This window comes from Synchiropus splendidus, chromosome 18 (assembly GCF_027744825.2).
Source record: "Synchiropus splendidus isolate RoL2022-P1 chromosome 18, RoL_Sspl_1.0, whole genome shotgun sequence".
Classification (NCBI taxonomy): Eukaryota; Metazoa; Chordata; class Actinopteri; order Syngnathiformes; family Callionymidae; genus Synchiropus; species Synchiropus splendidus.
This window is the reverse complement of record NC_071351.1, coordinates 9,031,450-9,057,353: the sequence shown is the minus strand read 5'-3', so window position 1 is coordinate 9,057,353 and position 25,904 is coordinate 9,031,450. Positions and strand designations below refer to the sequence as shown.

The 25,904-nt window shown below is 43.5% G+C and overlaps 2 protein-coding genes across 4 annotated transcripts in view; both read right to left on the bottom strand.

Annotated features, from left to right (window-relative positions):
* The window catches only part of rerea (arginine-glutamic acid dipeptide (RE) repeats a), a 112,584-nt gene extending 96,160 nt beyond the window's left edge, over nucleotides 1-16,424 (bottom strand). For 2 of the 3 annotated variants that reach the window (XM_053849819.1, XM_053849820.1), the window contains exon 1: nucleotides 15,114-15,349. The gene's annotated coding sequence lies outside the window, so the exon portion shown is untranslated. Of the gene's footprint in view, nucleotides 1-15,113; nucleotides 15,350-16,403 lie in introns of those variants that run through there. The other variant, XM_053849821.1, reaches the window with a different exon arrangement.
* Nucleotides 16,425-16,794: 370 nt separating this feature from the next.
* On the bottom strand, nucleotides 16,795-23,497 carry eno1a (enolase 1a, (alpha)). The gene is made up of 12 exons (XM_053848657.1): nucleotides 23,363-23,497; nucleotides 21,542-21,636; nucleotides 19,773-19,868; nucleotides 19,354-19,412; nucleotides 19,114-19,183; nucleotides 18,854-18,987; nucleotides 18,558-18,780; nucleotides 18,062-18,259; nucleotides 17,784-17,985; nucleotides 17,610-17,718; nucleotides 17,474-17,532; nucleotides 16,795-17,272 (listed from the first exon to the last, which is right to left on the bottom strand). Exons 1-12 carry the CDS (start codon nucleotides 23,494-23,496, stop codon nucleotides 17,209-17,211), a joined length of 1,443 nt encoding a protein of 480 aa, XP_053704632.1. The 5' UTR covers nucleotide 23,497; the 3' UTR covers nucleotides 16,795-17,208.
* Between the last annotated feature and the right edge of the window lie 2,407 nt (nucleotides 23,498-25,904).

Sequence of the window (25,904 nt, the reverse complement as noted above, 5' to 3'; positions counted from 1 at the left end):
GGTTAAGGGGACCAGAGCACTGATAGAGGGACTGTGTTGTGAGATTGTTGCAAAAGACCCTTTATCTAGCTGTGCAGTTAGATGGCTTTATTGGACAGAAATAATGTCCCCGAACAGAGGGAATAAATATTCCGCTTCTAGCAAAAATATTTTTCTACAATTCTAAAATGAGACGTTGTTGTGAGGTACCAATGTGCATGTATTGTCATGTGTCAAATGGGGGGCAAGGTTGCCTACAGTGTTGATACATTATATTTAAAAAGGGTTATAAAAGGAGACATTGACAGCAGGCATAATACCCTCCTGTGTCGGTTTTTATGTGCCAGTATTAGTGTGCTGGACAGGCACTCTGAAAAGGATTGACTGATGGCTTCGCTGCGGACCGTCTGTCCACCTCTTTCCCTGATGAGACGTGTCAATGTAAAGACACATGAATGCAGTAGTCTGTCCTCCATTTTCTCCTCCTCTACCCCTTGTCAGCGGCAGAATGACGCAGTAAATACAGATGCTGCGAGCTCTATAATTCCAGGACCTGCAGACTTTTTATCTGCCATGACAGCTTCGGCTGCTGTCGAAATCAAACGCCCGGGTGTGAGCAAAAGCAAGTATTCCCTTTAATAAACTGCCAGCAGAGCAGAGGGAGAGGAGAAAGGGAGGCTCTCAGTGCAGCAGCTGAGAGAAGAGAGCAAAGGAGATGGTGCCCCTACTGACTGTAGGCGGTATTGTCCTATTCATGCAGGCAAGTGTTGGGGAAGAATACAATTCCAGATCTGCAGTGCAACTGTGCACAGAGATTAAACCAGGCTGACATACGAGACTTATTTTCCATATTTATGTTTATTTGTTAGCTACACAGCATAACATGAATGAGCTTCTTTCTTCCACACATCATTTCCAATAATCTCTGTTTCCATTGTATATTGTTAATTCTGAACACCACATTTCCCAAGACAATAACTTAAAATTTCATTAGTTTGAACAAAACATGCTGCTCAGAAGTAACCATAAATCCCACATGAGACACATGTGTGTAAGTGAGAAAGGACCACTGCTTTGGAAATAGGCGGTTTGTTGTTCTGAACACAGCTGTCAGGGGGAAACGCAGACCAATCAATGGCAGCACGCATCTATTCTATCACACAGACACACCCTGCGATACCCTAACTGAGGGGTTTTGCGCGGCGGTTGTGCTTTTGTCGTACACATGCAGATGAAGGGAAAATCTCCCCGTGCACGGTCAATGTTTGGAATCCTGCTGCAGAGTGACGCCCCGAGCACCATTAACGTGCTTCCTTATAATCCAATTACAAGCCATGTGTGTCCTCATCAATCAGCCATTTTCATTTGAGCCTGTGGTCTTCTTTATCACCGCCGCCACTGCAGTAATTGGGGTGGCGCTGTAGAGAGGCTCTGCAGTTTTACCTCCATCTGGGAGGTCAAGAGGAATGCAATTGCTTGACAATGAATATGCTCTGGCTGATTAGGAGATGGACCAGCGGCGAAAATTTCAAATCGATTAGATGTGACATCAGGCTCGCTGACAATAGGAACTGGCACAGAGGGGAGGTTTGTTCAGAAATGTGTGTCATAAGTACAATATAATTACTGTTTTATTACACTGGTTTTGAACGCAGTGATAAATAAGGAAAGCACCTCAGGGTTCAGTATTACATTTGTTGATCAGTTGGCATTTGTACTTCCTTTTTTTGGGATATTTCCCACACAAAACACCCAACACGACAATTTACCCAAGCGTAAGTGACATTACATTGAAATTCCATATTCATTTATATTTAATGTTGCACATGCCGTCAAGAATGAAATATATAGAAAGATTTTTTTTTTATATTGGGAGTTAAAGTGCAGCTCTACTATCATTCAAATCGTAGCACCTTTTCCCTCATCTATTCCATTTAAGTAGACAAAGAACTGAAAGGAGACGGGGGCGGGTAAGAAACAAGGCAGCGACAAAATGGTGTAAAAAGAGACGAGACAAAAAGGAAAACAGATCTTGAGATGTGACAGCAGACTGACTTAGATGGAACGCCGTCGTAAGCGTCAGGAGATGTTCCATTATTTGCTGAAGCTTAAAGTGACTGGATGCTCAATGGAGAGGTGAAGCTGATTAGGTCTGTACTAAACGGCTGCTTGTTTCGCCGCAGCGCAAATGACAGTGAGGTTTTCCCTTTTTCTCCATTTGAAAGAGTCAGATCACTTGTCTCTCATTCCCTCTCCGTTATTCAGCGCAACATCGGCTCCTAAAGCGGCGGCTTGTCAGGGTGACAGATGCAGACACAACCACTGACCTAAATCACTCTTTTCCAGCACATTAACCTGCCGTGCCCCGGCACCTTTTACACAAAACACACAAACAAACACAACCCGGTCCTTACGGCACACTGCAGAATGAGAACGACGCGCAAACCGCACCCAGATGTGTTTCCACCCTCCTCACTGGTGCTTATGACACCTAAATAAATCACAGTCTACTATTTTCAGACTAATCTTTCTTCCCTGCTTGATGAGGGCAAAACATTTTGTCCCTCTGCAGAGTCAACAAGCAGCAAATCAATACTGCTGTAATTATTGCAGCCTGTGTTTATGCCATGCAATAATCAGTCATTACAGATGCAGATAGACAAAAGCAGGCGGCCGGTCGGCCGTCGATGCATGCAGAGGCAGGAGAAAGGAGGGAGGACTGGCGTAAATGATTCATGGTTTGATATCTTTCCTGTATAATGGGCTCCTCTGGGGAGCGAGTGGGGCTCCACAGCAGCTACCCGCTGCCTGGCTAGATGGCTGAATGGCTGCTTGGCTCTGACTTTGCCACTTGTGCCAGGGATTAAAAAGGCAGTTCTGTGTGAGCAGCTATCTGAAAACAGGGAGTGAGAAAGAACATATATATAAAAAGGACACTAAACAGGTTGAAAACTAAGGACTGAGTTCCACGTTGACGTTATTAATTTCTGCTGCCATCCCGCTCATAGTTTTTTTATTTCCTTTGTTTTACCGTGATTTGTAGTCAAGTCACAACTGAGGCTATCTCAGGGATTTTTTTTTGGGGTTTCCATCGTTTTAATTTCAGTCCATGCAGAGGAGACAGAAGAAACGCAGCGACAAAGATGAGTGAACATGAATGGCGCATTCAGTACTTTACCTTCACTGACGTTCTTGGTTTGTATAAGATCTTGTCTACATCTGGAGGACAGCGCCCTGAAAGTATGGTTTGTAATCTGGTTTTACTTTAGTGTGATATCAGCTCTATGATCGACATAAACCTCCGTCACAATCCGTAGTTTCTCCCCCTTTACCGTTTTCTCCACACACTAGCCGCCTAGGAAAGAAGCGATTAAGGTTGTAACGTGTTGAGCTAATCATAACATAGACAGTTCAGAGCCATCTCGCATAATTAAATGCTCTGCACTAACCATCTAATGCATACTAATTTGGAACAATCCACTCCTGCAGTTGGCAGACCGTGAAGCTCCCTGCAAAGAATGAGCTTGTTTCCATCGCTGAGTGTGAGACTCAACCACACACACACACCCACACACACACATGCAAAGCAGAAAGGTACTAAAGGTCAGGCCGTGGACTTGGAAAAGGTCAAGCATTATTAGAACATGACTAAATAAATAGAAGGTTTACAGTCTCAGGCCCTGCTGCTGAGGATGCTGGGAGCCCACACCGCCAATCCCTCAGCATTGCTATTCAGCTGCATTGTCTTAATCCACATTCAGCTTGGCGACAGCTGACATGACGACTGTCATATCCTGCCCGGATTCTTATCACTGCTGGCTTTATTGCTCTCTTCCTCCTGAGTCACACTCACACACACACACCGGAGCTGCTGGAGCGTGCTTTAAAGCACATTAATATTAATTGCGGCACTAGCTGGAGTGATAACACCAACATGATGCCCCTGCGAGAGAGATGGGTGCAGGCAGAGCCTGCTTTTTGTTAGCATGTGTTGGACTGCCAGTGAGGCTGCAGAACGACGAGCGTTTCATCTTGGAATCGCTTGTTTTATATTAATAGACCCCCTCCTCCCACCACTGTCCAGGGAAATTTGTGTTTGTGAGTAGTCACTACGCGAGTGCAGGGGTGTGTGTGTGTATGTGCGTGTGTGTGTATGTGCATGTGTGTAGGTGTTCGCTGAGTGATAGAAACTGGGCACAATGAATTATTAGGTTAGTGGCTACATCAACAGCAGAAATGTGCTTCAAATAACAGAGTGGCTGCTTTTATCTTCCCTACTACTGCTGGCTCGGCTTCTTACGTGCTGCACACTGAACTCAATATTCACTGAGCAATGAGCGCTGCTAAAGATGTAAATAACCTGCCATTCTAGAGAGAAAATTCAGCTTTTTAGCACAGGAGAAAAATTCAGATGACTTTGGTTTCTTTCTGCCCTTTTTGTAGAAGAACATAATGACACAGGAAATTTATGAGACTCTGTTAATGGATGAAAGAGCACATTTTCCAAATAATAAAGCTTATAAATGAGGCATGCATGCTTTCATGTTGCCCGCTTTATTTATATTTAACAGCAAGCACCTTTCAAATGATCAAAAATTCAGTGACGGTTTCAAAGTTTATCAACTTCTAAGGAATAAATCAGTTATTACCAATTACATTTCGTCTTATGAAGCTATCACTGTTTTTTCTAAGGTTCACAAATTGTCATCTGACTTTCTCCAGGTAAATACGGAATGTACATTGTGTGTTATGGACATACTTTTCAGCAGCCCACATTTAAAGAAAAATAAAATGTCTAGAGTTACAGCGATATTTGGCTTAGGTATGTTATCAGTTTTCCATGCAGCACAACAACAAGCCTTGTTCAACACAGAACCGCATAGATGACAGCATCATCACTTCTTCCGCCTCACCGTTTGTTAGTTCGGCTCCACATTTCCCCCACAGACCCATCAACACCCCATTACCAAGTCAAATCAGGTGGCTCAGCGGAGATTTGCTGAGAACAAGGACTAGAGTCAAACAAGCACACACACTAGAGGATACATTCATTGAAGACGCTTGGGAGGTCTTCGTGGAGTGCTCCAGAGGATCAGGGCGAGCCTGGGAGAAACCACGGAGTGCTTTACAGCTTAAAGGCGCAAAGAAAAAACAGATATGGTCATGCATCTCTTGGACAGTCGTCCTATAAGCAGCCAAGCAGATTGCAATCTCCAGGGTCCAGTGCTCACACATTATTTTTTCTCATTACACTTGTCACAAACAATTACAACACGTCTGCCAATCCCTCCCAGGGAGCTCGCAAACAAAGCACATTCAAGATGAAGCCTTCCTGACCCCCACCTCAAATGCATCTTTAATCCACAGACAAAATTCCACCTGAACATTTCACTGGCTGTCTTCAAGCGCTATCTCACAGAGACACAAGGTGTGTGTGTAATGTAGGCAGCGGTGTGGTGTTTGAAGGGTGCAGAAAGAAAAGGAGTCAGGGGATGAAGACAACATGTCCCTTTTCGTTTTCACTGCCGGTTGTCATCCTTTTCACAGCAGCAGCTGCACTGGCGAGACAAAAACCAGAGAAATAGTCAGTGCTAAGAGACGGGAGCACAATGTGCGCATTTTAGCTGGGGAAGTTTCACTGAGGAATGGGTGAGTGCTTCATTCATAGGGCGTTAAAGAGGAGAGCAGGGGCAGCAGGTTCTCAAGAGTCACTGGAAACTCTGATGATGGATCTATGATGACAAAAACAGTCATCACCAGCAACACAACCAAGACATCCATATTTTACCCTTCGACCGTATTGGTTTAATACTTGACCTACAAAATACCACAATGAATTAGTTGTTATTATGGTGATGCCAAACAAATTGATGCTCGCTTTCAGGAGCACTACAAATTCGGACTCCCTCCTCATTGACCCACCAGCTTTGTTCACTGGTATCTTTCGTCTTCTCACTCCTTCTGATGGTTTTTGCCCAACAAATACAATGAAAATATACCAGCATGAAGGAACACAGGCCAGTTTATACTCAAAACTCAAACTTAGCAATTTCTTCATTTGAGAAAACGCTCAGAAGAATTGGAGCTGAGGATTTGGACTCTTGTGCTGTGTTGCTTTGCCCTAGCTTAGTTAAGTGACAGCGAATCCGACACCGAGTCGATTTGCTGCTTTGCGTGTCGGGAAACTTGTCTGGCAAAGTGCTCGCCAGAGAGATGGATAGACAGAGAATTGAGGGGGCCGATCGTCACCTCTCACTGTCTTCTGTTTGTCTGTTTGTCCCTGGAGGCTTTGGGGCTGCTTGCTATAACAAAGAGAGGAGAAGGCAACAGAAGGGGAGCTCTGCAGCCGTCTTCAGACAAAGCACAAGTGGAGAAAACAGATCTACAGGTAAATAGTGTGAAGCAGGTGGCAGAGTAGAGCTTGGGTTTCAAACCATCAATCATCTTCAAGTCCTGCACAACAGTGCAGATGAGCAGCAACTATGTAGCCCATCTTATGTAATGTTTGATACCTTACAGAGGCATCAGGAAAGACACAATTTTTATTGAGATATAATGAAAAAACGTGCACAAAAACTTGGATTGGGATGCCCACATCTGGCTGTTGAAGGTACAATAATCCAGACATTGATGGCTTAATATTTTTTTGTGCAGTACACTGGGTTATTTTGGATTCTATACAACCCCAAATTAATCTGGGGACAAATAAAGCAAATGTTGATCCTTCATGCGATCGAAAAAGCAAGGTCAAGCAATAGACATCTTTATTGTTGTCTTGAAGAGGCTTAATGGATTAATGAGGAAGAGATCAATGACATTGCTCCTTGTCACTTTACATAATCACCAATAACCATCAGAGAGGCCATCAACTTGCTCACTGCCTTACTGCGTACCACTCCCAGACACCTCCAGGCAACAGACCCTTTCACTCCATCAGTCCACTGGTCACATCCATGTGTCAGACAGGAGAGTACAGGAAGGTAAGGGAAAGCTGGGGGGGGGAGAAAATACCTCAGGCAAGCCTCAGCAAGATGTCGAGGGCTGGAAGGAAAAGCGAAAGGTTGCAACTGGCTATAGCACAGTGTCTTCATTAGCAGCTAGCTCTGGCACAGAACCACCAAGTGTTGTAAGAGCAGCTCATCCCCACAGTTAATTAGAGTTTCTGCCGCTTCATTTTAGGAAGAGGAACAGGATGTCTGAGGCTTGATTGCCTTTTATTTCCCAGACTAACGACTCGGCTGCCTCTGCTGCTTTATTAACGGGAGATTTTGCAGATTTACAGCACCGCAGCAAACATCCATTTCAATAATTACAAGAAAACTGTTAGCGGCGACACAATGAAACGCACACTCGCATACACACACTCCCCGGTGCCACTGAACATGTTAAAACATACACTGACTTGCTTTAGATATGTTACACACCATGAAGGACACCCCCAAATACTGCCAATGTCACATTTATATTCAACATTTAAACCTCAACAGAGGTGCCATAAAACAAAGCCGGTGAGAGCAGTTTCTGCGAAGGTGCGACTGCAGCTGCCTTGAACAAAAACAGGAGAAAAGCAGGCTAAACAAAGAAGACAGGATTGAATATCATATGAAGGCAGTCAAGCTGCAAACGTTGATGAGAACTCATCTTCTACACTTGGCTTGTCAATCAATCCCTGCGAGCGCAGGGACAAATCATTAACACGTTTGTGCAGCAGTGAATACTGCTCCTGTAAATCAACAATTCAATCATCCGATATACAACAAATATCCACTTCAAAAATATAACCTTTTTGTAGAACTAACCAGCTACAGAACGGCCTTTAGAATCTGGACTTCATGCCTCAACCTTGAATACATCAAGTGAGCATGGTCTCCTGACGGCGGCACCTTGCTGTGAGTAATCAGCAGCGTAAGGAAACAGATTTCGGTACCAAAGGAACCACATAAATGAAACTTCAAAAGAGAAAAAGAGCAGATTTCATTTCTTAAGGAAAAAAATAAAATCAATAACCGTGTTGACTCAATGTGAATCGCTTTCCTGTCTTCACATCTTGCCGGCTCATGTTTCTTTCATGAGCCGACCCAGTGCTGGTGACATTACAGCTACTGCGCTCCCACAAGTCCCCGGTGGACCCCGGAAAATGGTTGGCGTAAAACACAATTAGTACGGTCCATATGGCTGCTATTGGAGGAGGAGGAGAGGAGTCCCTGAGGGCCCATGCAGAGGTCTGGTCTTTTGTTACCTCACAGAACAAACCACTGTCATTATAAATATAATAAAGACCGCACTGTTCTGATCCAGAGAGCTCCCGAACCTCTGACTGGCCAAGAACAATATTTGCCAACAGTGAAATCAATAGCTTCTACATCGTGATAAATGATCAGTTCAGATAATGGGGATGTTAACTGTGTGATGAGCTGTCACTCACACTGATAAAACAACCTTATGGACCATCGGAATGTGCTGATAAGAGAGCTATGCATCTGAACTATGTAAACTGAACACGAGCGAAAATAATTTACTGTGCTTTAGGCGCGTTCCTCTCACTGATAGCTCTGTACGGCTGGTCTGACAAGCATTTTCTTGCCTGAGAAACGCAGACACCTTTTACTGAGTAGAAGCGAACAACAACAGCTTGAGGCAACAGATTTATTACAAATTGATCTATTAGATAGCACTGCTGTGCCTCGCTGTTTTCGCTCGCGCTCTCTGACAGCCTTCCCCTGATGGTGGCTAGAGTGTATCAGAGTGGAAGTGCTACAGTGGCAAATCTAAACCCAATCCTCAGAACTCATTTTCTCAGTGCCGGCTGCTGGAATGTGGGGTACGCGGACAAGATGCCTGTCCTTAAACCCAGTCCATCTAGTCGGTGCACCTAAACTGAAGGATCAGCCAGCTAAAGAGGTGCGTCCAACCCACAAGGGTGAGCAAGGACACGCCACACTAGAGGCTTTGTGAAACCAGGAGTGCCACACTGTCATCAGGGTTATTTCCTTAAGGCTACAGGGCTTATAGTCTGCTTTAAAACACTGGTCACGGATCAGCAGACAGACCAGGTCTCATGCACAGTCATAACACAAGTGTGCATTAGTCACAGAGGCTACTGGGGGAGAAGTCTTGAGGTGTGGGCTTTAGTTTCACCTGCTACGTTAATCAATGTCCACCCTTAGCTATAGTGTCAACAAGAGAATAATTAATAATTATTGGCAAAGACACACCTGTTTCAGATAACAAGCTGTTGACAAAAACTTAAATCTTGAGAGTGTAAGTGAAAATAAATAATGAGTTGGGAGCTCATCCATGTAAGCTAAGCAACATACACCAGTGAGTGAATTAAAATCGAGCTCTTATGGTATTAAAATTGCTTTTCAGCTAAAAAAAAATGCAAAAAAAAATGGCAGCTCCAGTTCACTGCTGTGACAAAACAAACAAGCTGCTTTATGTTCCATACAAAGGAGACTACAAACCTCTCTGTGAACAGCTCCAGTGAACTCAAGAGTCTCCAAATGTCAAGAGAGTTGCTTTTTTTCTGGGTGAAGTGATGTTACTCAATGCAGGATTTTATAAGCTGCATCTTTTCTTCATAAAAGTAATTTTAATAGAAAATATGTTGCACAGCTGACAAGGCTATGGAGCTGAAGTCTTTTACATTCCAGATTTATTTTCACATCAATAAACGGCGAGCGTTGGCATTATCCTCGAGAACGGTGCTTCATCATCCCCTTCTCACGTATTATTCTGTCGAGTAACATTTGTTACCACACTGGTCCTTAGATGTCACACATGGGAACAGATAGCAGGTTATCCAGTTAACCTTGCAGCAAGAGTGAGCCTGAAAACACCGCCGTCAATCGGAAACAAAAGGAAAATTACACAGACTCTATTGGGCCGCGTCGCTTTAATCACATCCATCTTTCATCTGCGCCCCGAAACACAAAGAGCTCACAGAGAAAAAGCACACAGAGAGAGTGTGCTGTCAAAAAAAAAACGGTTGTATCATCTAAAGACGTTAAAGCATTCCACGCCTAAACAAACATCTTGGGGCAGGCAGCTGTAGGGGGTGTGCAGAGGGAAACACTGGTTTCCATTGTTTGCGTTTCTGGACCACTAGCACCATGCCGTGTCATTACATGAGGCAATATCTTACCTAATCAGCGCTGGCACACAGAGCCACAAAGCTCTTCTCCTCATCATCATCACCATCTCTCTCTCCCCCCCTTATAACTCAATCTCCTCGGGGGGCCGTCGGCTGATTGCACACCATTTCACTTTCCTGTTACGAAGATGGCAAATGGCTGACTGTTCGTCTTTATTTAAACGCAGGTCAATATAGGTTTGACTGAGCGACAGTAAAGTGAATCAAATATGAAATGCAACACACAGCTGCTTGGTGATGCTGTGGATTCAAACACAATCATTGTTTACTGTTTCTTCGTGGAACTAACAATTCTTAGCCAACACTTCTTCAGTTCTTCACACTTGGTTGTACAATGACGGAGCCACATAAATCACAAAAGACACTGAGACTCTCAGTTGACACTTGCTTCACTGTGAGAATTTATAATGTAGTGATCCCTTGGGAAATTTTTAAACAGAGTCTGCACTGAAATATCTCCATACAAATAAGATAATAAGACAGAGCCGTATAAAAACTATGCATTGTACGATCTCAACAAAAGCCACATTACTTCTCATTAATGTATGAAACACTCAGTCATGCATGTGTTTAGCTTCAGAAAGATGGCACATTTCAACCACATCTGGAAACAGGATTCACATGAGAGAATGTTCCGCAGCACCTGTAACACACTCCCACGTTTCTCACACCCACATGCTGGTGTTCCGAAAAGTAAAAACAGACATGTTTTGCCTGCTTTGTTTGCAGAAGGAACATCAACATGAGCCACAATGTGCAACGAGGATACTCTACCGTGGAGTTGTACAAGGAATGTGACGCATCGCTCTAAATAACTGTAAACACAACACATCATTTCCAGTTTCCTCATCCACTCACACACATAAATCATAAATGTAGCAGAAACACTGAACAACAAAGAGAAGGTCTCTACTGGACCAGTAACTGAGAAGAAAAGTCACAGCATTTCGGATGTTCAGATGCAAGTGTACACCAAGCAGACCCAATGAGCCACGTAGTGATCGCAGGATGAAATGAGACAGACGCTCACGGAGGCTGAGCTCGCACAGAACACAGATTTGATCACGTCATGTACATCAAACACATACAGCAGTATGGAGCGAGACAGGTGGATATTGTTAACACGAACAGCATTTGCTGATACCATCTTCTTGGCACAATGCAGCAGAGCCAGGCCTGATTCCAGGGATGATGAGATATGATGCTGAAACTTGGATCTCCTCTTATGAAAGGTGAAGGCAGGCTGTCAAAGAACACAAAACACTCTTGCCACGTTGCCTCCTCTGACTTTCAGGAACAACAGAGTGGGGGCTGGGTTCCTCGCTCGGTGCCCCGTGCATGTCAGTCCAATATTTCAAAACAACACATGCAAGGCTCTGCTACAGCCAATTACCCATCTCTTGGCATGGCAACTGAAAAACGTCCTCCGTGAAACAATAAAAAGAGCTCCGCTTGATGTGTGCGCTGTCGTTAGCGCTGACAGATTGTTATTTTTAATGAATATACGGCACTTGACTGGCCCATCAAGAGGTCTTTGAGAGAACATCGCTCCTTTGTTTGGAGCAATAATTTGGCTGTGTAACCGACAGATATCTTGAATTTGCTATCAAGCTATGAGAAAAGACAAGAACTGTGCGAGGTGGTGTCATGTCCACGGATCAGCAGCTTCAGTACAACACGAGGAAACACACTTTGTGGCGATAACTGCAGCAGTGTTTTTGGCAAGAATATAAATCATTACCGTCCTACCTGAATGTAATTTCAAGAGATCTCTATTCAGAATGTTTGTGCGTCTGTAAACATGCACCCTGCAACATGCACTTTTCCTTAGCCAACAAAGCAATGTAATTTGACAAAAACAAGCAAACACCAGTGCCACAAATGCTCCTCAGCAACACAGTAAATGAACTAATTAATCGTTCACCCTCCAATCAGAGCCACGCAGGGCAACAGACTCCGGTTCGACGTTTGATTACACAAGAATCCCCGCGTTGCTTTTGGCAAGCACACATTTCAACGCTTGTCCTCCTCGCCTGCCTCACTGCCAGCATAATTTCACAGTGTACATAAAGCCAGCGAGCAGAAAAGTCAGTAAATCAGCCTAATCACCTTTCTTTAACCGTAAAATGCCACTTTTAAACTACAAGCTGTCCACTTCAGTGACAGGTTACAGCACCTTAGAGAACAGCAGGAGCTAGCTGTGCTTTACTCCCAAAGTGGAATCCACCATTCATAACATTTCCATGGTGACGATGGTGCAAGAGGTCATTTCATTCATAAAGAGTGAACATGTCAGAGATAAGTCAGAAAAATAATTTATTTCCCATTGTCTGTCCTTCCTTTTTACTCTACGTTACGGCTCCGGAGAGGCAGCCATTACCGAGCCACATCAGTCATTAAAAGGAAAATAGCAGGGTTATTAAATTTCTCTTACGATTCCTCGGCTGCTACTGGAGACACTCGGCTAGATTAACACTCGATAGTCAGGGTGTGTCAGCCAGATTCAAAGTCATTTCAACCAGCACTGCTTCTGTTCTCTGAGACATTGTAAAACACACTGACCTGCTGTGACCTCTGTACTAACAAGACAACGCGAGTATAATACACATGGCATAATGAAAATCATTGAAACCATGCACTATTAATAATTCATCTTGAATGTTGTATTACTCTGGAGGTACACAGTTAATACCTATAAAGCATGTGTTTGACATACTGTATCAGTTACATGGGTCCCGGGATATTAGCAAATGTTTCACTGAATAATGTCCAGGATTTGTAAAATACGATGAGGAAAGATTCAAAATACGCTCCAGCAACAAAACAAAGATGGCCTCCGCAGCAATTACGTTGGTAGAAAAATACATATTCTAATTCTAAAGACACTTCCAACTAAATGTGCAACATACTTTCAACATGAATGGATTTTTTTCACCTCCTCTTCACTCGAAACTTGTTGGCATATTTTTTAAGGGTGGAGCCATCTGACAATCTGATTGATAGCAAATATCAGCAGATTAGTATCGACATGGCTTTGTTTCTAATTCAAAACTCAGCATTTGCAGTTCAAATTCATTAGCATTGCAGTTCAGTTAAATACTGTCCTGTAATAAATGTTTATCAATAGTGTGCATCGCCAGGGCTGGTTGGGACTGTATTCAAAGTGAAGCAGTAGCGTTGTTGTTGACAGTTACACACGGTGATAAGGTCAGAGGTGAACAACAACAATTAAGAGGTGTGACAAAGATATTCCTTAAGACTGTCTGTCATCTTCCAGTTGGTCTTTGAAAAGAATGCGCAGATAGCTAAAAAGGTCTGGGCCGTAATTCTTCTGTGTATTTTAGACACTGTAGAATTGATCTGGAAGAACACTTATGGTAGTTAGTCAACAAGAAGGTTGAGAGCTGATTCACCAGTCAACCAAGTGGCAAGGGAAACTGAGGGTAACTCTGAGTCAGATTCCTGGCAACACACTCCGTCAACTCTTAATTACTGTTCAGTCTAAACAAGAACTGGCACGACATTGAGATCAAAAATAAAAACACCAAGATAAAAATACCAATTCACCCAAAACAACTATTTCGGACAAAATTATTCAACTACTTACAAATGTTATTTACCTCCAAGTATGTGGACCTTTGAGCAGAAAAATCTTGCCCTTAGTGTCTGAAAATAACTCATCGCTTACAGCACTTCCACATCCTTTGAACACTGCATGTATCATTTGTTATCCTGATCTGTGCAGGGGTTGGAAGACACACTACAAATGAGCCACAGTCACTGGAGAAAAACAAATCAGCAGTTTAAATAACTGAGTGAGGCGTATGCAGACACCGGCTTCCTTTCATTATTACAACAGTGAAACACAACATGGACGGCGTATACACATCTTATATTAGTCTCCTTTGGCAGTGATGAGGACAATACAGCAAGAGGAACATGAAAAGTGCTGTTGATGTTTACCTTGGGTGGAACTGCAATGTCACATGTCCGCCATCAGACACATTAGTCACACTCCTAAGCCCAGGTTGGAGTTTAAACAAGGCACAATAAACAGCATCTAATAAAGCCTGGTTGATATGACAATTTAACATATACTGGATTAGGAGAAGAGTACATAAGTTGAGTTCATCCCTAACTCAAAAGCAAATTAGTTAACTTGGAGAACGTAACAACATGTGGATCATTTAAATAGAACAAATTCACAGTTTAGTTGGACAAGTAGGAACTTTTGACTGATTAATTCATGGATGTCAAAACAGTGATAACAATTGTGAAAAATCACTGGATTCGATTAAATTAGACGTGAATTAAAAAGACAGCCAACACTGATCATGGATATTTTACAACACTCAAATTGACAGGTTAATGGTAATACTGGTCAGTAAGTACATAACTATTAAAAGTGAAATGTTTACATCACTCTTAAAATGTTTGGAACGTTTTATTTCATTCATATGACACTCCCTTTGCCTCGCTACTACACAGCAATTTACATTCAGTGAGAGGACCAAAACAAAACTTGTAGGTGAGAAAGTGTGACACACAAAGCCAGCTACCGTGTCCCAACAGACAGACTGGTCACAATAGCTGGGTGGGCTCCGACTATTTCCTGGAGCAGCACCCCCTTCACTGGCTCTCACTGAATGAAACGGTACATACTAGTCTCTGGAACGTATCCGACACACATGTTGTACAATAAACTAACCGGTTTAATTCACCCAGCACGTAGCTATAACACGCTTGTCATTGTCAGCAAGCAGTTTCTGTCCAGATATTGGACCAATCCTGCAATCACAGCTAGCCACTCATGCTAACCGCTAACCAGCATCAGCAAACAGCGGCTAACTAGCTGATGCTAACAAGCAAATTAGCCACACAGCTCCAACTACAAACTCAGACTTTCACACACCTTTCTATATCAGTCACGAGGGTGGCAAAGAGTAAAGCAAGAGAGCACTGAGGAGGTCAGGTCACTTACCTTGAGGAGGCTGCTCTACAACATCTGGGATTTGTTTGATGAGAGACACTAACACAAACAATAGCAGCAGGAGTAGTGAGAGGCGCACCGCAGCTCAGGTGCCACCTGTGTGTCTGTCAACGTATGGCCGAGAGTTGTTTACAATGCTGTCATAAATGACAGAGTTGGAAATAAAGAGGGAGTAATCGTAGCTTGGATGCTGTGACTAGTGTGTGAGAGAGGCACTCAGCATGACAGCATCCCTTTTCTTGTCGGGGTGAGAGCAGTTAGGGGGTCCTCAAAGTTCACCTGGTGAAATGCCGCCATTCAGTGGACGCAACTGGGAACTTCATAATAAGAAAGTCGTATTTTCCTCAAACGACTGATCCGTATTATGAAAAATATTTTCTCCTTAATGTTTACGTTTTAGAAATAAATACATTTTCCTTAACCACTCAACTATCATATACACAACGGTTGGTTACATCCGTAATTTTAGCGGAATAATAACAGAATAATTAAAACGTTCCACACTGAAACTTGCACACAGATAATGGCGTCCTATACGATCCCTCGTTTATTATTTTAAGCTTCAACAGGTTAAAACATACACGAGGCTTGTGACTAAAATATTATTCACAATTTATAGTACACCGTTAAAGACAAATCAATTCGTTTAAGAATAAATTATGTTAATGTAATGGCGCACACCAGCAGCAGGAGGGCGCTGTCTCCAAATAAAAGAACTGCTGTATCATTATTACATGTCTATTTGATTTAAGACATGCTGTTAATCTTTAAAAATATGCTTCAGTTTGGATCCTCCCACAGATCCATCTGCACGCCGCATTGCCTCATGGAAGTAGCTGACGTCACAGGACGAGTCTCTGGAGTCTTTATCTGATGATTGTTACAGACTTAGTGCCAGTGATTTGTAGTACAGCTACTCAGTGACAGCTCAACAATGGGGGCAGGTTCAGACAGAGCTCACACAAAGTGAATTGACGTGGCACAGACCCAGCTGGCAGCCCCCCTGTGGTGCTACTGCTCTGCTGAATAGACCTTCATTTATCATGGTGGGGTTCTGTACATAAAAGATCTCAGAGAGTGGCTGGATTCTGAGGGGAGCAGAAATGAAACCCCCAGAGCGGTGAGCTCATGTTTCTGTCTCACAGGTTATATCACTCTCAGAGGGCCCAAATCTGTGTTCGCAAAAAACATACCATTTGGAGTATCATAATTTCTTTGAAGTCTGGTTCACTATATTTTAATGTGACTCATGGCTTCATGCAATTCACTGCTGTTGTGTACCTGTATGTTTGGCTTGTCTTTGGCCTCTGGTGTCCTTAATTGGCAACTATTGAGTCTCTAGTTGACTCCACTTTGGGTTTCTATTTCCCTTTTATGCTTATCTTTGATTCATTATGTTCATGTTTACTGATCGCCTTTGTCTTTCGTGCCTTTGTTTACTTGCGCCTTTGGCCGCCCCTGTCATGACCTGGCCCGTTTACTATAGCTTGTTCGCTTGCACAGTTGGTTACTCCTGCCTTTGTTCACTCATGTCTTCACTTCTTCATGTACTGCACACTTGTATTCTGTCTAATGACTGTCCCCAGATAAGTTTCCTTTCTGTCCATAAAAGCCACAGAAAATGCAGTAAACCTCTTGGAAAGTGTGACAACTTTACATGAATCAGAAACACTTGAAACTATATTGTTTATTGTATTTTCGGCCAGCACTTACATGAATACAACACCTTGTCAGTAGCAACACATTTGCACGTACACGACTCGGACCACTGCCCAAGGCAGTCGTTCTAAAGTTACAGTAGCTCAGATATTCAGGTGAACACAAGAATCACTACAACTCACAAGAAGCTACACAAAGGTTCTCTCGGACACAAAAGACAGGTGGCAGTACTATTCAGGAGATAAAGCACAGTTGGAGGATGAGCAGTACTGGGACGTACTGTAGCTTCTGCACTCGAACCAGACTTGGACCTTGGATTGTAGCAATATTTGTTCCACCAACTCTGCAGGTGTGACAGGCGACCTAGTGCGGGGGTTAAGTGATGAGCAATGAACACACACATAGAGGAGTCCGGAGGAAGACCGGCTCAGATGGGGTGCCTGAAGTTCTGGCCAGCGAAGCGAGCCTTGTCGCCAAGCTCCTCCTCAATCCTAGAGAGGATGGATAGAAGTGGAGCGTTAGCACTAGGCTGTGTGTTAATGACGCTTTGTGGAGAGCTTGTACACTTTATGACTTTGACCAGCCATGACCGCCACCTACAGTCGAACCATGCAAATTACAACAGAACCCGTGCTCTCTTTCAAGTCTAGAATGGAACACGTTCAAAAAGCTCTGTTGAAACCTGAACTCACCTGAGCAGCTGGTTGTACTTGGCCAGCCGCTCAGATCGGCATGGAGCACCAGTCTTGATCTGATTGAGAAAACAGCATTAGATTTGTACGTCTTTAATGACTTGCTGATCGTGCTGATGTATAAAAGTGACTCCACCTGTCCAGTGCAAAGGCCAACTACAAGGTCAGCAATGAAGGTGTCCTCGGTCTCCCCGGAGCGATGGCTGACCATCACACCCCAGCCGCTGCTCTGGGCCATCTTGCAGCTGAAGAGACGCAAAAGTTAGTGTGAGACTCTTTATCTCTACTGAGGTCACATGGCAGCACGTACGCCTGCAGAGACTCGGTGACGGAGCCGATCTGGTTCACTTTGAGCAGCAGGCAGTTGCAGGACTTCTCTGCCACACCCTTAGCGATGCGTTTGGGGTTGGTGACAGTGAGATCGTCGCCCACCACCTGGATACTGGTGCTGGCAGTGAACTTGCTCCACGCCTCCCAGTCATCCTGGTCGAATGGATCCTCAATGGAAACAACTAAAAGACAATACTCAAGTATGAAAGCTATTCAGACTTTTATTCATGAGCACAAACTGGTGTGTGAACCACCAACCGGGGTAGTCGTTGACAAAGCTCCGGTAGAGGTCCGCCAACTTGTCAGAGGAGATGTGTCGGCTGGGGTCGTTGGGGGACTTGAAGTCCAGATCGTACTTGCCCTCTTTGTAGAACTCAGAGGCAGCCACGTCCATGCCGATGACGATCTTGTCGGTGTAGCCGGCCTTTGCGATGGCGTTCTTCAGCAGTTCAAGTGCTAAAGTGGACAACAACAGGTGTGAAGATTTAACACTTTTCACCCATGATTCTCCGACCCCTGCTCAGCCTGGGTATTTGCTGTGTCAGCGCTTTGACCCGACACCAGAGTCAGTCGCACAAATGCTCTCAGTAGTTACAAGAGCACCTCATTTAGAAACAAGGTAAATGTGGGAGATGAGAGCTGATGTTCTTTCGACCATATTCATCCAACAACTAAACAAGAAGTCACACTGGCGTAGTTAGCTGGTTAGCTTTTTCAAATGAATGTTCAGTCAGTGATGTGATGGTTTTCTTACCTTCCTTGTTCTCCAGGATGTTGGGGGCGAAGCCGCCCTCGTCTCCTACATTAGTTGCATCCTTGCCGTACTTCTCCTTGATGACATTCTTCAAGTTGTGGTAAACCTCAGCACCGATGCGCATGGCCTCCTTGAAGCTGCTGGCTCCCACTGGCAGAATCATGAACTCCTGCATGGCCAGTTTGTTGCCAGCGTGGGAGCCACCGTTGATGACGTTGAAAGCCTACAATCCGAAACAGGAAATAAATGAGCCGTCTTCCCGGTGCTTCACTCGATCACAGGTCTCTGATGCTCACAGGGACAGGGAGGACGACATCAGGGTTGCCAGCCAGATCTGCAATGTGACGGTAGAGGGGCACGCCCTTCTCTGCTGCACCAGCCTTGCACACAGCCAGGGAGACTCCCAGGATGGCGTTGGCGCCAAACTTAGCTGAAGGAGGAACGACACACACACATCAGACCCACACATACGTTGTAATATATATTTATATATTATATTTAGCAGCTGACTTCCATTGTTGCTGACATGTTATCGTGAATGGGCAGTGAGTCTTACATTTGTTTTCTGTGCCGTCCATGTCCAGCATCAGCTTGTCGATCTTCTCCTGCTCCAGAACATTCACCTTCTGAAATTGACATCAATTCAAACAATTACGACACGATACATTTTCTCACAAAGTTAAGCTAAAATTAGTTCACGCCACATCACAGTTACTTGGTTAATCAAACATCACATGGACCTTTGTCGGATTACATCTCCAGTTATTAAGAGAGGATTGAAGCTATTCGCTCCTACCTTGCTAACCAGTGCAGGTGCAATAGTTTTATTGATATGATCAACAGCTTTTGAGACACCTGCAAAGGACAAGCAGACCAAAACTGAGCCAGGCAGCACAGCCATGCAGCCACACATATGACCAGAGGAAAGCTTCTCCACGCTGACGTGTTAATATGAACACTCTGTGAACATCCATCACACCTTTCATTCCAAATATCAAAACCAAACTGCGGCCAAGAGTTAGAGACATCCTGTTATTCCACACTTGAATTACCTGGTTACACAAAGCAGGGGCCAAGAATTCATTGATATATTTAACTGCTCTTTTCACTCCTAACATCAGATGGAGGAACGAAGAAAAAGAGTAAGAGAGCAAGCCAACATGAGTGAGGAGAAGATTAGAGGGAAGAGAAAACTATGATTTTTTGACAACTCACCTTTGCCCATGTAGCGTGTTTTGTCATTGTCACGGAGCTCAAGTGCCTCGTAGATGCCAGTAGAGGCGCCACTGGGCACTGCAGCTCTGAACAAACCTGTGAGACAGAAAATGGAATGCTGCGTCACCCTCAAGCAACATGTGCAAGAACTGTTGCAGCTACAACGACTTTGTCGAACTCCTCGACACAAACAGCAAAAAATGTAGTAAGTAGTAATAAAAAGTGTTAAACAATTTATATACTTAGGATTTAAAGCTACTACTTAGCTGCTAAATAGTGGGCATTATCAGTAAATGTAGATTGCAGTTGTCATTATTATTATTATTATTATTATTATTTTAAACAAGTGATACTTTGGATCTTCAGCAGTCAGAATATATCCAGAGCAGCTGCAGACAGGACTCAAACTGGAGACGAGTGGTGGTAGCTCATCAATTTTCTCGGACCACTCATGAGACAATCCATTTGCTGCCATTAGAGTGCAGCAGTGTGTTTTCCCCCACAGAAAAATCAACTGTTGCGGCGGCGGCAGCTCTGCAGGACAACCGTGATGTAACCTTGGAACCTACTGAGCATGTGCAGAGCATCTGTAGTTCAGACACTCCCACAAGCTGGATACACCAGTTTCTCTTCACTGTGCTTGCTGACCCGTCAGAGGTTGTAAGAGGGGATTTAGAGCTCAGGGTTTTGGCTAAATCAGCTGCCTGGTGATGAGTTCAAATATTCGCCATCAACAGAGGCTTTTACTGAGAAACACATTTTGAAAGAATTTTCTCCAGATTACCCTTTAAAAACCGAGATATGACCACTTCATTCACAAGAATAATCTGAAGTAATACTGAATGACTCTAGTAGAGAGGTTATGTAACCCAGATAACATGACACTGTTGCTATGACAATCAGCTGCACTGGTGTTGCGCGGAATAGTCTGACCTTAACGTCTCAGTAAATGAAAAAACTAAGCCATAGCAGCAGCAAAGAAACCTTAGAAAGACGATAGTGCTGCAGAGGAGAGCGGTCAATTTCCAGCCGGGTCCACTCCCTTCCATGTCACTGCTCATTCAGGCTGCTTCATTAACATTCTCAGGACATCTGATCGGGTCGAGTTTGTCCTTTGTTTTGGGGTCTTTGATCAGGACACGCTGCCATGAAACAGTTTAGCTGTTCGGATGAATGAAGCCTGCCACTGGCGTGCAGGAGCATACATGCACTGTTGTTACGTAATCCAGCAACATTGTTATGTAATTTGACATATAATCATCTCATTCGTAATTTTAAACAAATATAAATGGATTTTTCTGGGCGTTTACTGCATGTCGTGTCTGTAGAGTTGGATCTTTCTAGTGACTTGCTGATATTACAAAAGCTATTTTCACACTTGGACCACCTGATCTGACATAGTCAGTGTGGAGGGAGTGAAGGGACCTGTCAGACATGATATGGAGGAAATGACCGCATTCAAATTAAACCACTTTGGTGAGGAGAAAAATGAAGAAGAGAATCCAGACATGGCGAATGGCTGGAGGACAGACATCATTCACTGGTTTAAGGATGCTATTTTAGGCAATGAGCAAACCCCAAACATTCCAGAGCTTATGACCCGATCCCTACTCATGGTTAGCATTTCATGTGCTTCCATCTTAGTACCATGACCATTTTCCAATATTGTAAAATGAATAAATAAAAAAAATATGATCAGAACAACAGGATTCTACAGCATAAGGCAGGTTTCCAATCACACTCAACTAGAATAAACTTCAAAGCGTTACCTTTCTTGGTGTACAGGTCAACCTCCACAGTGGGGTTTCCACGGGAGTCAAAGATCTCACGGGCATGAATCTTCAGGATGGACATGGTTCTGGGTCTGCAGAGAAGATCAGGCATCAATATTCCGCTCATGAACACAGGTAACACAGCCAGAAAACATACCAAGTTAAATTTTGACTGTGACAATAAACTAAATTCAGATAGATTTCAAGGGGAATTAACCATCTAATGGTCGCTCCAGCTCCCTGAATGAAATGGTTTAGCCTGTCCAGCAATAAAAAGTACTTTGTCACAAGGGGGTGTGGTTCATCCAGGCAAGAAAAAAAAACAAGTCTGTCAGTTAAGATTGTACAATGGTGTTACAAAATACTTGCTTAACAAAGCTGAAGCATGTTCTTTTGATAAGACCTTAGCTATTCTGGAGAAACCAAAGATATGCAGGAGTCAGACAAAGAGCCCTGTATCAGTGACCAAGTGAACTTTTTTGAGCCACTGTTATCTCCCCAGATTATGGTGGAGGTCTGACATGGTTTGTGGACAGACTGTCTGGAAACCTAAACAACATCAATGATGCCGTTTGGAACTGAAAAGTCTTCCTGTCACCGACTGTATATGGAATTATGAATGAATTATTCAAGACTGTCCAATGTCCACCAAACATTTAGTCCTGCATGGCTCTGTTTTCCATAATATTATAATTTGCAGTGGCTCACGTTATGGTACTGCATTTGTAAATGGTGGAGCAAGACTTGAATACCATTACACAAGCGCTATTGTGAGATTATGGATAAAGGAACATTGGGCAAACTCATATCTACCGTCAACTATGGCCATAGCAGAAATGGCTGGGGCCACACCATATATCATTAATAAAGCGGCTGATAGTTCATGTGTCTATATAAGAGAGCTTTTTCTGGCAGGTTATGGGACTCGTGGGTAGACACAGAAACAGATGGATATCCGACGGACCTGGTGAATTCATTCAAGTTGTTTTAAAATATTTTAAATGTAACTGTTATTATACTTAAATCATACTTCTCTATTGCGTTTTTTGAATTGAATACATGGAGTTCTGCAGGTAGGAAACAAAATGGCAGCCCTATATAAATAAATAATGACACGATGACTGCTTACTTTAAAAATCTAGATGAAAAGTAAATATCAAACAACAAAATGATATCAATTAATAATGACAAATAATGAAAAGATGACTGCAGTAACATCTAATCTTAGACACGTTGATGTTTTAACACATTTTAAATCAGAAGACAAAATCTGATGTAGCACGAATGATCGTATCATAAGTTCATTTTATTTACTATGACAGTTATTTTCCATTGACTCCTGGACACACCCCCATTACTGCTGCATGCAACTGGTACCTGACAAGTACAGGGAAATAAACAGCTAGAATATACATGTTTTCTCTAAATATGTTGATCGGAACTTGGACGGTTCGCTCCTGAACTAACTTGGAGTCCTACAGCAAGTTTGCAACTTGACGCCGATTTCTCTCAGACACTGCAGTTCTAAATGCGGGTCTACTCGCCAGCTGACGGCCTCGTTTAAAAATAGTCAGCTCGCCAGCGGAGAGAGGAAATATAAAGGATATACCACTATGGACTGACATAAAGTCTACAGAGAGAACCCGGACATGTACGTGACTTTGAGTTCGTCCTCGAGGATGCGGAACACCACGTCCTCGTTTAAATCAAGAATGGTACCGAGAGCTACCATGCGTTTATAGTTCCGCCCTTCACACGTCAGAGTTGTGTGTTAGCAAATACGTTGGGCAGAGAAGGAAATTTGAAGGTTGGCGTTACCTTTCCGGCCTAACTGTGTGCAGGGTCGGTGCGTCTCTCTGGTGCAGGCGAGCAGAGAAGGCGCTCGTGATGCTGGGGGCTCGGGGATAACGACACGCGCTGAGGCCAAGGCGCCGTGCTATTGGCCGAGCCATAGTCACGTGGACGAGCGAGTGACAGCGCACGTTCGCAATGGGATGCGCTCGTACACGTTCAGAGCTGGGTGCGCTGGTGGATCATGGGAAATGCAGTGTGCTCTGGCGGTGGGCTGACAGAGAGGCAGTGACTGCGGAGAGATGACGCAGGATGAGTACGTGCGGGGAGGCAGGCAGGAGTCGCCGGTGCAGTGGTTTCCGAGACGGAGTCACGTTTTTCTCACTGTATTTTACTACGTTTCCAGCCTTACCGGGCGACGCATGCGGAATGGCAGAAACTAAAAATCAAAAAATACATTAGAATTGACCAGAATTTATCATTATCATATAAACCACTGGATGTTAAATGTTTCATTTGAGCCACCCCTGCAGGATGGATACCAATATGTTCCCAAGAATTATTCCCTCAACTCTGTCATCTTTATTTATGCACCGCATTTATGTCTTCCATAAAGTTGTGGTGTGGTACTTTCTTTTTTCTAGATTTGTATCGTGAATCTTTTGATATGAAATATTGAACTACATCGGAAGGTTTTGACTGAAATGTATTTTCACTTATATGCAATCGCAATGAGGAGTTGCGCTCCACTTCTGATTCTTAGTTGTTTTTACAGCTGCTGAACAGCACCAGGGATCCGCTCAGCTCAGACAATCTGCTGCAGTCGCCTTAAAAATGGGATTTGGAGCGCCATCTGCTGTTGCTTTTAATCACGAAACAAATCAAACTAATAATAAAATTCACTGAACTTAAAAATCAAATTTATTTACTTTGAAGTTGAATCAGAACTAGTAAAGCTTTAGGAGCAAACAAAAATGAATGAAGAAAAATAAACAATAGGTTCTGGTCTGGATTCAACAGTAGCCACCTGCCAGAGGGAAGAGGGACAAACAGTCTATAGGTGAGATGGGTCGGCTCTGGGTCGTGGAAACATACAGGTCATGAAGAGGTGGCACTCTGCAACCGATGACCTTCTCAGCAGAATGAGCTGTAGTCTACCTTTGTCCCTGGAGGTGCCGCTGCTGTGCCACACTGTGAGAGAGATGGTGAGGATAGACTTGATGATGGTGGTGTAGAACTGTACCAGCATCTTTGTAGGCAGTTGTAGCTATCTCTGCTGCCACAAGAAGAACATTGTCTGCTGAGCCTTCTTGATGAGGGACCTGATGGTCGTCTCATCTCCATCTGAGATGAGAATGTGATGGCAGTTGGTGTACAGAGAGAAGAGCCATGGATAACCTCAATACCACACAAACAAAATACTTAACATTTTACTGACACAACTGTTGACTTATATCTCAGCCTCCATGCGTGAAATACTTGTCGTCAGCTGTCAACTATTTGCTGTTGCGAAGTGATGTTCTTCATCACTTCACAATGATGTGAGGAATTAAACTATGACAGGTGCTGCCGCATGTTTCCATCTGTTGATTTGTGGATTTGTCCAAATGTAGCTGGAACTGCACATCTTCTCGTTGACTGAAAGCTTGCATGCAAGTGTTAAAAAGCCATGTGAAATACTTTAGCTCTCAAATGCTGCAATGTTAATCTAAGAGAGGACTGCAGTTGTTTGAGACCAGTGAATAAGGGTGTTTCTGCTCTGCTTTGGGAAAGCACAACTGGTTTTCAGTTGAGAGCCAACAGCATGATCCCCAGCTTTGTAATTCAAACAAATATAAATCCTGACCAGAAAATGTTCTCTGACAGGTTGAGCAGTTACGCTGGGAAAAACATACAATGGACAGATACAATCCAATAACCTCACTTGCACCAAAATAAATTCACCCTACCAAAGGATATGTGAATCTTTCCACACTACACCCAACTACATCACTCCTTGTTGCACCTGTACTCCCTGTAGTTAACAGAGAAAGAAATGAAGTCAACTAGAAAGTGCACCAAGAAATATTTTTTTGGTTTCAAGACTGTGTTTCCAAAATAAATGGTCATTAAAGTTTGACTGTGTCAGACCTTAAATGACTGAGGCTGACACAATAACATCATTAAGAACCCAGAGATGCTCAAACCTATGATTGTCCTGCAGGCAGAGGTAGACCCTATGATTTGCTGAAGCAGAAGACAGATGTGGTTCACTCAGAACTGCTGGTGCATGCAAGTTAAGCAGCAAGAGACATCAGACCTTGTGGGCTCCTAATGATCTCTAACATGGGAGAAAACACATGACTCGGTTCTCTACCTGTGGTTGCAGTGTTAACAGACTGGAAGACAACTGGAACCACTCATGAGCCAGCTCTGGGGAGGCTTTAAACTTTGCCCTGCACAGACCTTGAAGTCAAAAGTGGGATCTTTGATCAGTCTCTAATTTAATCTGTTCCACCCACAAGAGGTTTGTCTGGATTTTTAAACAAACTTTAAATGAAATTAGGCCAGCAGGAAGAAAATAAATGTA